At 30.2% G+C, this 13,538-nt stretch overlaps 4 protein-coding genes across 8 annotated transcripts; 3 read left to right on the top strand and 1 right to left on the bottom strand.

Moving 5' to 3' along the window:
• The first annotated feature begins 46 nt into the window (after positions 1 to 46).
• On the top strand, positions 47 to 2,820 carry LOC124936091 (cytochrome b-c1 complex subunit 8-like). Its single transcript, XM_047476549.1, has 2 exons — positions 47 to 302; positions 2,508 to 2,820. Exons 1-2 carry the CDS (start codon positions 133 to 135, stop codon positions 2,554 to 2,556), a joined length of 219 nt encoding a protein of 72 aa, XP_047332505.1. The 5' UTR covers positions 47 to 132; the 3' UTR covers positions 2,557 to 2,820.
• Positions 2,821 to 4,165: 1,345 nt separating this feature from the next.
• On the top strand, positions 4,166 to 5,478 carry LOC124934049 (ubiquitin-conjugating enzyme E2-17 kDa). 2 transcript variants are annotated; one of them, XM_047474513.1, is made up of 5 exons: positions 4,166 to 4,325; positions 4,466 to 4,582; positions 4,660 to 4,787; positions 4,871 to 4,975; positions 5,080 to 5,478. In XM_047474513.1, exons 2-5 carry the CDS (start codon positions 4,513 to 4,515, stop codon positions 5,221 to 5,223), a joined length of 447 nt encoding a protein of 148 aa, XP_047330469.1. In that variant the 5' UTR covers positions 4,166 to 4,325; positions 4,466 to 4,512; the 3' UTR covers positions 5,224 to 5,478. The 2 variants fall into 2 exon arrangements, with proteins under 2 accessions (XP_047330469.1, XP_047330470.1); XM_047474514.1 differs by having other exon boundaries at positions 4,178 to 4,325; positions 4,463 to 4,582.
• Positions 5,479 to 6,441: 963 nt separating this feature from the next.
• On the bottom strand, positions 6,442 to 6,897 carry LOC124934509 (RING-H2 finger protein ATL73-like). Its single transcript, XM_047475047.1, has one exon. It carries the CDS (start codon positions 6,895 to 6,897, stop codon positions 6,442 to 6,444), a length of 456 nt encoding a protein of 151 aa, XP_047331003.1.
• A 2,687-nt stretch (positions 6,898 to 9,584) lies between these two features.
• On the top strand, positions 9,585 to 13,092 carry LOC124934047 (UDP-xylose transporter 3-like). 4 transcript variants are annotated; one of them, XM_047474510.1, is made up of 9 exons: positions 9,585 to 9,696; positions 9,902 to 9,944; positions 10,042 to 10,201; positions 11,200 to 11,384; positions 11,507 to 11,574; positions 11,736 to 11,868; positions 11,995 to 12,156; positions 12,241 to 12,516; positions 12,606 to 13,092. In XM_047474510.1, the coding sequence occupies exons 3-9, from the start codon at positions 10,081 to 10,083 to the stop codon at positions 12,717 to 12,719; spliced, it is 1,059 nt and encodes a 352-aa protein (XP_047330466.1). In that variant the 5' UTR covers positions 9,585 to 9,696; positions 9,902 to 9,944; positions 10,042 to 10,080; the 3' UTR covers positions 12,720 to 13,092. The 4 variants fall into 4 exon arrangements, with proteins under 4 accessions (XP_047330466.1, XP_047330465.1, XP_047330467.1 ...); XM_047474509.1 differs by having other exon boundaries at positions 9,590 to 9,696; positions 9,902 to 9,948; XM_047474511.1 differs by lacking the exon at positions 9,585 to 9,696 and adding an exon at positions 9,746 to 9,824 and having other exon boundaries at positions 9,902 to 9,948.
• The last annotated feature ends 446 nt before the right edge of the window (positions 13,093 to 13,538 follow it).

The following is a 13,538-nucleotide window of genomic DNA, read 5'->3' as shown; positions in this document are numbered from 1 at the left end:
GGGTGTATTAATATATTCTACTCTTCTCACCCTTCTGAACATTTACTCGAAATCAGTTTTGACGAACAAGAGAGAGAAAGAGATAGAGAGAGAAGAGTCGTCTAGGGCAGAAACAGAGAAAGAGAAAGAGAGATGGGGAAGCAACCAGTGAAATTGAAGGCGGTGATATACGCGTTGTCTCCTTTCCAGCAGAAAGTAATGCCAGGTCTATGGAAGGATCTTCCGACCAAGATCCATCACAAGGTCTCCGAGAACTGGATCAGCACCATCCTCTTACTCACGCCTGTCATCGGAACCTACACGTAATTTCCTTTTTCTCATCCGATCTTCTCTCTTTAGTTTTAATCGTGATTACATATTCTCTTTCGATTAGGTTTTATCAATATCTCGTTCTCGATTAACAAAAACACTCACCGATCTCATGTATATGTAGTAGCTTACAGTGATTCTGATTTTTACAAGATCTGTGAAATTAGATATCTAAATAATAGGTATGATGTAGGTTTGTCTTAGACGCTACATGAACAGATTGTGTTTCTTTTTAAGCTTTTGATAATTCAATACAGCTCCTTCAAGATATTTCGTTAACGAGAATCTGATATTTGTTTCATTTTCACAAGATAAATGTCTATGATTCAAATTCTATAGATGTACTATGAATTTAGAATAACACTAGTACAAAAATACTTTGTTGTAAAAATAGTCGAAGATAAGATAAGAGCAATTGAGAATTAATATAGGAAGATAGAACCCTAACTCTTAGGGAGAAGAATACAATGAGGAAGAGAGAAATTTTAACAAGAGTATTTGACTAATTCATTTCATTCCATACCATACACATAACAACTATTATTCTTGCTTTAGTTTTATTTGTGATTATATTTACTCTTTCGGTTAGGTTTTATCAATATCTCCGTCTGGATTAATTTTCCTCCATCTGTTATTGATTTAACAAAAACACTCACCGATCTCATGTATATGTAGTAGCTTACAGTGATTCTGGTTCTTACAAGATCTATGAAATTGGATATCTAAAGAGTGAACACATATCCTCCTTACTTTTGTAAGAATTGCTTTGTCTTAGACGCAAATGAACAGATTGTGTTTCTTGTTAAGTTTTTGATAATTCAATACAGCTTCTTCAACACATTTCGTTTAAGGAGAACCTGATATTTGTTTCATTTTCACAAGATAAATGTCTATGATTCAAGTTGTATATGCACCTTGGAAGCTGATGATGTACTGTGAAATTTAGAATAACACTAGTACAAAATCAAAGAGAAGATAAGAGCAATTGAGAATTAGTGGAGGAAGATAGAATCCTAACTCTTAGGGAGAATACAACGTGGAAGAGAAAAATTCTTAACAAGAGTATTTAACTAATTCATTTCATTCCATTCCATACACATAACAACTATTATTCTATTTTTTCTACTATATTAATAACCTCCACTTATCCTAACCGGTATGTTTCCCAATCGCATACTTTCAACCATACTTTTAGGCTTTCCATCTGTACACTTCCACCATAGAGCATTAGCCATAACCCTTTTCCCTTGTATCAGAAGATTAACCCTACAATTGGTTTGTGGTGTTGGGAGAAGGAATCAAAGGCACCACAATCTCTTCGTTTGATTTGCAATTTTAAAGGATGGTTTAAAACTTTATTGTCTTTCAATGAAATGACTCCAATTTGGAGGGGAATGTTGTAGAAGGAAAGGTTTAAGCATGGTTAACTATAAAACTATCCAAATAAGTGAGAGGAAGGGAATGAATGGTATAGAGAGTAAATTCCCCCTTTATCCTTTTCTCCCTCCTTTTTCCTTCCCTCCATTTATTCCTAAACACAGCATAAATCTGATATGTTGCAGGAATGTTTGAGTAAGAAAATAATGGGTATAAACCCCTGATTTTCCAGTTTGCTTAAACTGAAAGATTATATTATTTTTTGAATTTTAGGAAGGTAGCACGACCCCACAATTTACGTTCTTAGTGGGAATAGAAAGATATTATATCTTAGGCAAGACTCTTTTCACTTGAGCTACCCTACCCCAATTCACGTTCTTAATGGGAATAGAAAGATATTATATCTTAGGCAAGACTTTTTTCACTTGAGCTACCCTATTGGGTTAAAATGAAATATTAGATGTAATTCGATTTTCAGAAGTCCCATCCTCACTTAACTTCTAGTTGATATCTTATCCCAGTAATGTTTGCTGATTGAAATTTGTTTCTGCCCATTTGGGTGGATGATATTGTTTGTAGATTGCACCCTAATATATATAATTTTACTATATGCCTCTTATTGACCCAATTTGGTAACTTTATTTATTTATTTTTGTTTATGCATAATATCTAGATACACTAACATTCAGAAACTAAACTTTGTTAAAGACAGATTCAAAATTTAGTCTTGTTTGTGTATCTATTGTATGCTCATACAAAACCAGATTTAAAAATTTGTTTATTCTTGCTGAATTGTGTGTTTGGTTGGTGTCTCAAAACAGATATGCTCAGAATTACATCGAAAAGGAGAAATTGTCACACAGATACTAAAGATTATCCCCATTTTGCGATTTTCTTCAATCATGGTTGGGTTGTGTCAATAATTTTACTACTGCCCCTTAATGGTCATTGCCATTTTGGTATGTTGAAACTGTTTTAAATCACTTTCTGCTATTGTGTTTGTTATCTTGACATTTTGAACAAAACTTTATTTACGAATGTGACGTTTTTCAAGCTATAAAGAATGGTTGTAGCATTATTGGTTAGCTTAAGACATTATCAACATAATGTTTTGACTATTCATTTCATTGCTCAGATTAGTTTGGTCTTAGTCTATTAATGAAGGTTGTTAAAACTTAAAAGTCAGATTAGTTTAATATTCTAATTAAGTTGATTTTTTTGTTTAAAATATATACATCTTAAATAGATTTATTTTTGTCAAAATTAATATTTTGACTATTGTAATGATTTTTGAACTGGAAAACTTTACATTAATTGGTACTTTTGTATAAAAATAAATATAATGATCTAGAAATAACTTAAATTATTATACAGTATAAAATGTCATGTTATGATCTAAATTATTATCAAGAGATTTATATTTAAAAACAATAAAATTATTTTTAATTTTAACTTTTGATAAAATTATCCTTAAAGATTGACTTGTGAAAATAAATGAGGGAACATCTGTTAAAGAAATGGTATTTTTGTTTAAATGATTTGTGCAATTTTATTATGAAAGCATTACGACAAAAGTATTACGTTTGTGAAAAAAATCATACGGAGATCTTTAATATGAGATCTTTAAGGGGCGGGAATAATGAGCTTTCTGATTGAAAAAAATTGTTAAAATGGATATATATTTTCTTTTAGTAGTTTGGTTTTGAAAATTCTCAAGGAACCGTTTATTTTTTAAATATATAATAATAATTTTATATAATATATTGAAAATAAATTTAAAATTTTTATAAAATATAAAAAATATATATATAATAAGGGACAACTTTAAAAAATATGAGACCTACACCAACAAAATTGATAAATGAACGCATCTATAAAGAGTTATATATTTAATTGTGTTTATTAGTGTTAAAATCGATAACACAATTATTTTTTTAGTCAACTGTATAAATAAACGTAAAAAACGTCATTTCAAAGAAAATACTTTAAAACCGCCATTGCATATTATAATGGTCATCGTTGTATAACTTTTTCTAATCTCTTAAAGGGTAGGGTATTTTAAGGCTTTTTATATTTTTAATTGTTTTAAATATATTTTTTAAACAATAAAAATATCTTAACTTTAACATTAAAATTAATAAAAGTTTAATTTAACTTAATTAATTAGTTATCTTATTTATTATTTATTACAAAAACACTTTTTGTTTAGTGGTCATATAAAGAGATGATCCTATATTTTATATTTTACTTTATCCCCCTCTTCCCAACCTTTATGTTCTTTATTATTTATTGTTTTGTTTCATGATTGTTTCATGTTGTGTTAATGTGAACATAAAAAAAATTATAAAAAAATAAAAAGAAGTTTGGCATAGTTTGGAGCACAAGGATTGAACTTATAGGTCTGAGGCGGCGGGCGGCGGCGAAGGAATAAAGCAAGAGACCACCGCCAATTAAGACTCAGTTCTAAAACGCGCGTTCTCTCTCTCTCATCCATTTCTTCCTTTCTTCTCTTACTATATATTACCTACTTTCCTTTTCTTTCCTTTTGGTCCTCTCTCTCTCTCTCTCATCATTTCTCCCCGTTCATTTCTCGTCGAATCGCGGAATTCAATCTCTAACGCCTCCTTCAACAACTCCAGGTATTCATCTTCTCCATCTCTCTCAATCTTTCTTTCTTTTCTCTCTTTCTCTCTATTTCACCTTTAGCCTAGAATTATTATTAGGGTTTCCTCCCAGATCCCCCTACCCCTTTTTCTAATCAATTTCTCTTTACTAGCAGACCCACTTCCGATTCGTCTTTCCTTTTCTCGCTCTGGTGCTGGAGAGATGGCTTCCAAGCGGATCTTGAAGGAACTCAAGGATCTGCAAAAGGATCCCCCAACTTCATGCAGTGCAGGTAATACAGATTCAATTGATTCAATAGATATATAGATAGATCTTTAGAGATTGGGTTTTTATGATTCATCTAAACAGGTCCTGTAGCTGAAGACATGTTTCATTGGCAAGCAACTATTATGGGTCCAAGTGATAGCCCTTATGCAGGAGGAGTTTTTCTCGTTTCCATTCATTTCCCACCTGATTATCCATTCAAACCCCCCAAGGTTTGAGATCTACCCATCAAAATTGTCTTTTTATATGTTGGATTTGCATTTTTTTTTTATGGGTTTGTGTTCATGTTCTTTAGGTTGCATTTAGAACCAAGGTTTTCCATCCAAACATTAACAGCAATGGAAGTATTTGTCTTGATATCTTGAAAGAACAATGGAGTCCTGCTTTAACCATATCTAAGGTGTGTATTTATGTATATGTATTCATTCAGTGTCATTTCTTTGGGTTATATGTAGATAGGTTGAGTTGAAAGATGAAAAATGAGGTTATTTTTTTGGGTTTTAGGTTTTGTTGTCAATCTGTTCTTTATTGACTGATCCAAACCCGGATGATCCTCTTGTACCCGAGATTGCTCATATGTACAAGACCGATAGAGGCAAGTACGAGGCAACAGCGCGAAGCTGGACTCAGAAATATGCAATGGGATGAAAAAAATTTGAATTTAGTTGTTTAAAAAACAACTCAAATGATCTACTACTATAAGTAAGTAAGAACATCTTCTTAATTCCTGTCTTTAATGTTGTCATTGATTCATAATAGATGATAAAGAACTACTACTTAATGTTGTTGGGTTGTTTCTGTTATGAGATATCAAATTGATTGCTTTGTTAAAAAGATATTTGTTATTGTTGTCTTTCTCTTTGTCTTTATGGTTTGTGAATATTGATTGATTCATTTACTAGTTTAGTAGTAGTAAGTTTATATTTTGTGTATGTTGAAAGATCTCTTTTCTTTATTATTATTATTTGCAACAACTTAGGGTTTACCAAATTATTAACTCTTATATCTAATTAAGATATTAGTTGGAGGGTTTATTTGTTCTTGGGTTATTTAGATAATCAATATGTTATTGTATACAAAAATTACCTTTTATATTAGATATGAAGACATATACCAACCACCAACAACCTTATTAAGGATTGTCATGGATGATAATTTGGTGAGATTTTGTTTATTTTGAAAAACAATTTTCCAATTCTGCTGTGAGGGTTATATCTATTTAAAAAAAATATTTTATATAAAAATATTTTTTAATATTATATATATTGTAATATTATAAAAAATTAAAATTAATTTATTTATAATTATGAAAAATAAATAAATATAGTGTTAATGTTATACATTTAATTATGTTAATTATGTTGATTAGTGTTTGAGATAAAATGGTGGAGTAGCAGACTGCCGGTATAATTAAGGACAATATAAGGTGAAGAGAGCAGTACATTTATCATCCCATAATGAAAAATTACTGTTTTAATAGATTTTTTAGAAAATAAAATTTTTCTATTAAAAAATAAATTTATTATTTTAATAAAATAGAAAGAATACATAATATATTTGTGGTGATATTAAATTATGTTTATTAATGTTATAGATAAGATCATTTTACTCATTCCAAGTCAAATTATGAAAAATTGGCCTAATTTGGGTGCTTAATCCTAGTTCAAATATTTTATAAATAAATATTTTATATAAAAAAGAATAAAAAAAGTAAAACAAATAATAAATGATATAATTAAAGAGAAACAATTAATTAATTAAATAAATAAAATAAAAATTAGATGAGAAGAAGTATACCTCTCTACGATATGATGATGATGATCTTCTCTAAGAAGAAGAAGGATGAAAATGGAAATGTTGTTTGGATCAAAGTGTGGTCCTGCAAGTGGGACAAGTAGAGCTTTTGACTATCCACTTATCGATACATTTCAAGTGAAATCCATGTTTACATTTCGGCAAAACCCTAACTTCTTCTCCCGCCATAAACTCTCCAAGGCAAACCGTACATTCCGTCCCCTGAATCTCCATCTCCGGCTTATACGTCTTCTTCGCCGGAATCTGTATCTCTGGTCTCTTCCATCTACTAGAGTAGTCCCTGTTCAATGTAGATGATGATGATGATGATGATGATCTAGTAGTAGCTGTCGACATTTCAAATCGGAAACTATCTTCTTCTTCTTCTGGCTTACACAAATTAGAGATCAATCTACAGGACATCTGGATCATACAGAGGATGAATAACCATGCAGCGACTTTCATGACAGTCTTGCCGTCAATTATGTTATAATCTCTCTCAATCGCTATTTGATAAGGTCTTGCCATTGCCTGCCGAGTACTTTCTATTCTATTCTATTGCTTTGCTATGCTAATCAACCGTTTTTATCTCTAAATTTTATTTTATATTTATTAAAACCAAATAAAGTTTGACCCGTTCCATTTTTTCTCATCTTATATATTTCACGACTTTGCCACAGACAATTCACATTTTTATTCTCCATCTTTACCTAAAAAGCTGCTTTACTTTACTATTTTAAGAAACAAATAACGAAATTGTGTTGTGATCAATCCACTCATACAGGGAGGGATAGGACGGACCCATTGGGTTGGGTTTATATTTTGTGTGATAAATTATATATCAAGACGTTATATTTTAATAATTAAATAAGTTAAACATTACCGGATTTAAAAACAATAAATTCATCTATAATAAAATATGAGTAATGATACATACAACACCCTTATACAACCTTTATACAACACCTTCACACAACACATACCTCATTACTCATAAAATATATATTTACATCTTTAGATAAATCTATAAATCTAGTTCAATATAGAACGTTAAAAATTAGGTAAAAAAAATCATGTTCTATTTTATTGGAAAGTTCTGTCTTCACATTTTTTTTTCTGAAAATGTTTTTTTCTGTAATAGTAAATTTGTTAGTTAAAATTAAATAAATATTTTATTAAATAATTACAGTGAAATTATAAAAAAAATAGAAAAAAATAAATGAGGTTAACTTATAATATTAATCCAACATAATAAAATCAAATAGTTATATAAATTAAGAAGAAGAATATTAGAGAAGAAAGAATAAGAAAAAAATTATGACATTCTATTTTTTCGATTTAGAAAATTAAATTTAAAAAATTTAATTGAAAATAATTGGATGATACAAATTTAGTAATATATTAAATTAGGGAAATAAAATTTAAGTCTAAATAAAAAAATAAAATATATATATATGGTATGCATATTGTAAAGGGGTGAGAAGCAAGGATTTTAAATTTTAAATTTTATTATATATATATATATATATATATATATATATATATATATATATATATATATATATATATAAATTAAGGGGTGGGCTTAGTCCCTGGCTCATCCGATGAATTTTTGAGGTGACTTATTTTTATAAAAATTTTAAAAAAATTATACAAATTAATGAAAGAATATTAAAAAGGAGAAAAAAAATCATTTTAGAAGCAAATAAAATAAATTAATGACATTTTTACTATGGAAAATTTGACTAAATCACCCTCATAATAGGGGTAAATGATTTTATAATTTGAAATGTACTGTTGACCACTTTATATATATATATATATTTTTTTTTATAAAATTGTCTATGTCACCCGACGCAACCGGATGCTATGTGAAAAGTTCACAATCGCGAGAAGTAATTTTCAAAAAAACAATTTAAAAAAAATAAAATGTACGTCTCGCGATTGTCGGTTGCTTCTCGCGATTGTGCACTTTTCACATAACATCCGGTTGTGTCTCGCAATTGAAGGTCGCTTATTGTGACAGACACAATTCCGTCAAAAAATATAAAGTGGTCTCCAACGCATTTAGCGACCAGCTCATTTACACCATTTTTAAGATTATTTCGTCAAATTTTCCTTTGCCACCCACCCAGAAATCGAAATTGAGAATAGAGGATCCAATCAATTTTAGAAAGTCTCAAAATTAAATATCAGTTTCATTAATAGGAAAATAATTATTTTTTTTTATGAATATAGACTCAATAAATGATTACTAATTTTATTTTATTATAAAAATTTGGTAGATCAAACAAACTTGTATTTGCTTTTTATTTTTATTTTTTTTTATTCACAACTCAATGGGTCAAAACGAATGGTACACTTTATAAAGAAGATCAAATATAAATGAATACCAAAAGACCATGACTAATATTTATTTAATTTATTTCTTATCATATAATAAAATTAATGTATACCATTATAGAAAATGATCTAAACCATAATTAAATAATCCCTTTTTTAATACTAAAATCCGGATCATTAATAATAAAAATAACATTAAATAAAAAAATAGACTCAATTCAATGATTCATCAACAAAAACAAATCAGTTCAATTTATTGGTTGTAGTATCAAAGAAGTCAACTTATTGATAATATTAAATTTACTTGAAAATAATGATCAAAATTATAATATGATTAATAATATAATATCCATTTACACCTAGCATAAATGTCTGTTACAAATATAATTAAAAAAAATGAAAGTCTTTGAGCTAAAAAAACACTTCCACTTTTTTATTTTATAATAAAAAACACACTCTACATTATTATTATTATTATTATTATTATATATATATTTTTTTTATCAAAGAATCAAATCTCACAATTAAGATTTTTTATTATTAAAATTATAATTTTTTTTGTTTTACCGTTTTTGAATATCCTTAACTTATTATCTATATGGCATATATAAATAAATAAAGATTATGTCCCAATTTAATTATCGGGAATTTAAAAAATTGAGGTTTTAGATAAGTTAACGTCGTATAATTTAACTATGGAGATTTGATAATTTTAGCCTTATTATCTTATGCAACTTACCTTACACCCTAATGAATGTTAATGAAATAGTTTTCTCTTAATGTAATAAAGGATTATTATTATCATTATTATTATTAATAATCATAGTCAAGTTAAGTTGGTAATAAAACAAACAAGTCCTTATAATTTCTTTCTCTCTCTAGCGTTATTGCTGTCTCCTGTGAGTCTGACAACTGCAAATAACCTCCAAATTGCATCTTGGATCGTTTACAACGGAGAGCTCCTCCATTAATTCCATTGATCTTGTATGTATTTCTCTGCAACTAATCACATATATATATTTATATATTGAATGTATGAAATGTCAGTTCATCATATACACGTGATGAATATTATTCGTTTGAATCAGCAGATCTGAGGTTCATAGCATCGAGTTCGTGCGAAAATCTCATTCTCTCTATATTTTTTTCTATTTGAACTGTAATGTGAATTGTTTCTTACCTTTTGCAGTTGAACTTGTTCGTGATTTATTCGGATTTTATGAGTATCAGGAGTAGGTTACTTGAATTATTGTATATTAGTCATGATATCGGTTTTCGATTGAATTTTTCATGTTTAATGGAGATTATTGTGGTTTATTGTTTGAGCAGATTGTGATTAAGCATAAGATATCGAAAAAAGAAGTGAAAATGAGTGAGAACCAGCGGTTTCAGCTGGGAACTGTGGGGGCGCTGAGTTTGTCAGTTGTTTCTTCGGTGTCAATCGTTATTTGCAATAAGGCTTTGATTAGCACTCTTGGTTTTATGTTCGGTTAGTCATTTCTCTATTCAGCTGTGAAAATGTTGCTATTGCTTGTATTTTGTTCATATCTATGAAATCAAATTATCTGCTCTTAACTTTCAATTTAGTTGTATGCTAGAATGATTAACAAATAAGGTTGAAGATGGATTAAGTTGATGTAGAAGATCACTTTGGTTATCATTTTGAACTTCAAAATTTTCCAAATAGTTACAACCGACAGTTCATTTTGACTACCGACAGTTCCTCTCTTCACTCTTTATGTTTCTAAACAACATTGTATTTTCCTCTTGTTTTTGGTAGCTAAGATGCTGCACCACTTAAATGAATCATAATATACTTCCAATCCAAATCAGAAACCCTAACAAGTTTTTTGCATTTGTTTCTTTAAAATTCCTTACCGCTTCTATCTGCCTGAGACCATAAGTATGAGCAGGGACAATGTCTAATTGATTTTGGTCAATGTTGCTAGTTTTTTTTAAACACTGATTCTTAATTCATATTTTAAAAGGGCTTGCCTGTTTGTAGATGTCATGTTATTTAAATTTATTTAGATGGAGGACAATAATCTCATTTCAATTATAAGCAAAAATCAGCAATTCTGTTTAGCTACATACATCTATCGCGAATAACGTTTCTAAAATGTGCAAGACATGTCTTTTCTAGAAAGATAAGGATGCAAATTATTTGCCAAGTGCGTGCTAAGTTGAAGATAGATGGAGCATTAATATTCAACTTTTGGTCACATGTATCTTGTCCAGTGAGAATTGATAATCTATTTGAGTATCGTTGTGAACTAGAGCCTTGATCAGGGAACCGAGGCTACATTACCAATGCAAGCTTGTCATTAAAGAAGATAATCTATTGGATATCTATATTATTCTAGTGCTAATTCTTTGGTTGAGAAGTAAACAAGCTTTCTAGGTGATTGCTTATAGGAAATCATTATAAGGTTTTCTAGGCATACTTAACTCTTTCTATATCTTGTTTTCTGTGTCCTTTTGTATCAGCTACAACATTGACAAGTTGGCATCTACTAGTCACTTTCTGTTCTCTCCATGTTGCTTTATGGATGAGATTGTTTGAGCACAAGCCTTTTGATCCAAGAGCGGTGATGGGATTCGGCATTCTGAATGGAACTTCTATTGGGCTTCTCAATCTTAGTCTTGGTTTCAACTCTGTTGGTTTCTACCAGGTAAAATTACTTATTCCTTTCTCTGGTATTCATTTCATTTCATGGTTCAACTGGATCATTTGGTTCTTTTCTTTTTTACATTCAAAGTTGAACCTGTACGGTTTCTCTTATTTTTCTTCCAGATGACGAAGCTAGCAATTATACCCTGTACAGTACTTTTGGAGACTCTCTTTTTCAGAAAACAATTCAGGTGAGGTATTGTCATAATCGTGTCACACTTATGTATTTTCCAGAAAACGCTTGCCTTTCTTTATGAAGTCTTAGTACATGGGCATTGTTGTTCATTTGATTCGCTATTTTGATTTTGGTTGTGCATTATCTTTTAACACTTCATTTCATCAATATGTGCAGCCAAAATATACAACTTTCACTGACTGTCCTCCTTATGGGTGTTGGGATTGCAACTGTCACTGATCTTCAGCTCAATGCCCTCGGATCTGTCTTATCTCTTTTGGCAGTGATTACGACCTGCATTGCCCAGATTGTATCCTTGTTTATCTTGTTTAATTTTTGGTAAAACATTATTAGATAGATAAAGTACCCTTTAATCAAACAAGAGGCCTTAGGATACTTTAGTGATTTTGAGTTCTTAACCATATTCACTTCATAGATGACAAACACGATCCAGAAGAAGTTCAAAGTTTCTTCAACACAGCTCCTTTACCAATCATGTCCCTATCAGGCAATCACATTATTCCTGACTGGCCCGTTTGTTGACGGGCTTTTGACAAACAAAAATGTGTTTGCGTTTAAATACACCCCTCAAGTCCTGGTGAGATTTTCTCTTACCAGTAGAAGCTTCTCAAGTACTTATTTCCCAAAATAAATCTTAAATTTTTAACATGATGATTTGCAGGCCTTCATTGTTCTATCCTGCATGATATCTGTTTCAGTGAATTTCAGTACATTTCTTGTAATAGGAAAAACATCTCCAGTCACTTATCAGGTTCTTGGACATCTTAAGACATGCCTTGTTTTGGCATTCGGTTATGTTCTCCTTCGCGATCCGTTTAGCTGGAGAAATGTTTTGGGCATCTTTATTGCACTAATTGGTATGGTCTTATACTCATATTTTTGCACCCACGATAGCCAGCAAAAGACAAATGAACCCTCCTCCACTCAACTATCCCAGGTAAATATCAGCTCATTCGCTTAAGATAACGTTAGTTGTACTAAAATAGGCTCATAATTGTTTCTTTTTCGATGATGATGATGGTGTAGGAAAGCGAATCAGATCCTTTATTGAGCGAGGAAAACGGAACAAACAAATTGGTAGATGGTATTGGTGGTCCTAAAGGACCTTCTTGGAGTTCAAACAAGGATCTGCATGCTTAAAACATTAACCAAATCTGTTAAACTGAATCCTCCATAGTCCATGCACATGTGTTGAAGATCTGCCACGAGAGAAAGAATAAGAAAGACGAGATTGAACTGTTTAATCAAAATTTTAAAGGAATTTGTTTGAATGGTTTGATTGAACTTTTTTTTGTATTCATGTAACTATGCATTCTTTAAGAAAGAAAGAAAAAAAAAATACATTAATGCAAGTGGTAGAGCTGTTTGTGCTGCCAATATGTTAGGTTCTACCATTATTTACAGATGGAAGGTTCTATATACTTAGTAAACAAAAACATATCATATTTCTGTAATCATCTCATTTTTAGGTTTTTGTTTGTTTTGTTTGTTGAAGAAAATGGATATTGGTATTTTTTATGGTTTCTCTATTCTTAAAGATTTGTTCATTGAATCTCTATGTCTTTTCAGTAAGAGTGTTATTAAATATATATATATATATATAATAATAGTTAATATAACTTTTTTGTGATGACATTATATGCATGCTTCATTTCTATTAGAGATGACAATGGGACGGTTTGAGCAGGGAATGTATTTACCATTCCCGTCTCGTTTTTATTTTTGGGCATATGAATCATGACCATCAACATCATGTACACGATGTTCTCCACGCGCAAGGCGTTGCTCGAATTGCTGCATTGTCTCCTTAATTCTTCTAAACTCAATATCACAAAGGTCTCTTTGACGAGCTTTAGGATCTTCATCGTTTGGTCCTCTTATTATCCGACCAACCATTGTAGACCAAAACTCTGATACCAATTTGACACCGATAAATTAGAGAAATATAAAGTAACACAA

Source organism: Impatiens glandulifera, chromosome 4 (assembly GCF_907164915.1).
Source record: "Impatiens glandulifera chromosome 4, dImpGla2.1, whole genome shotgun sequence".
NCBI lineage: Eukaryota > Viridiplantae > Streptophyta > Magnoliopsida > Ericales > Balsaminaceae > Impatiens > Impatiens glandulifera.
This window is presented reverse-complemented; position numbering and strand designations above follow the sequence as displayed.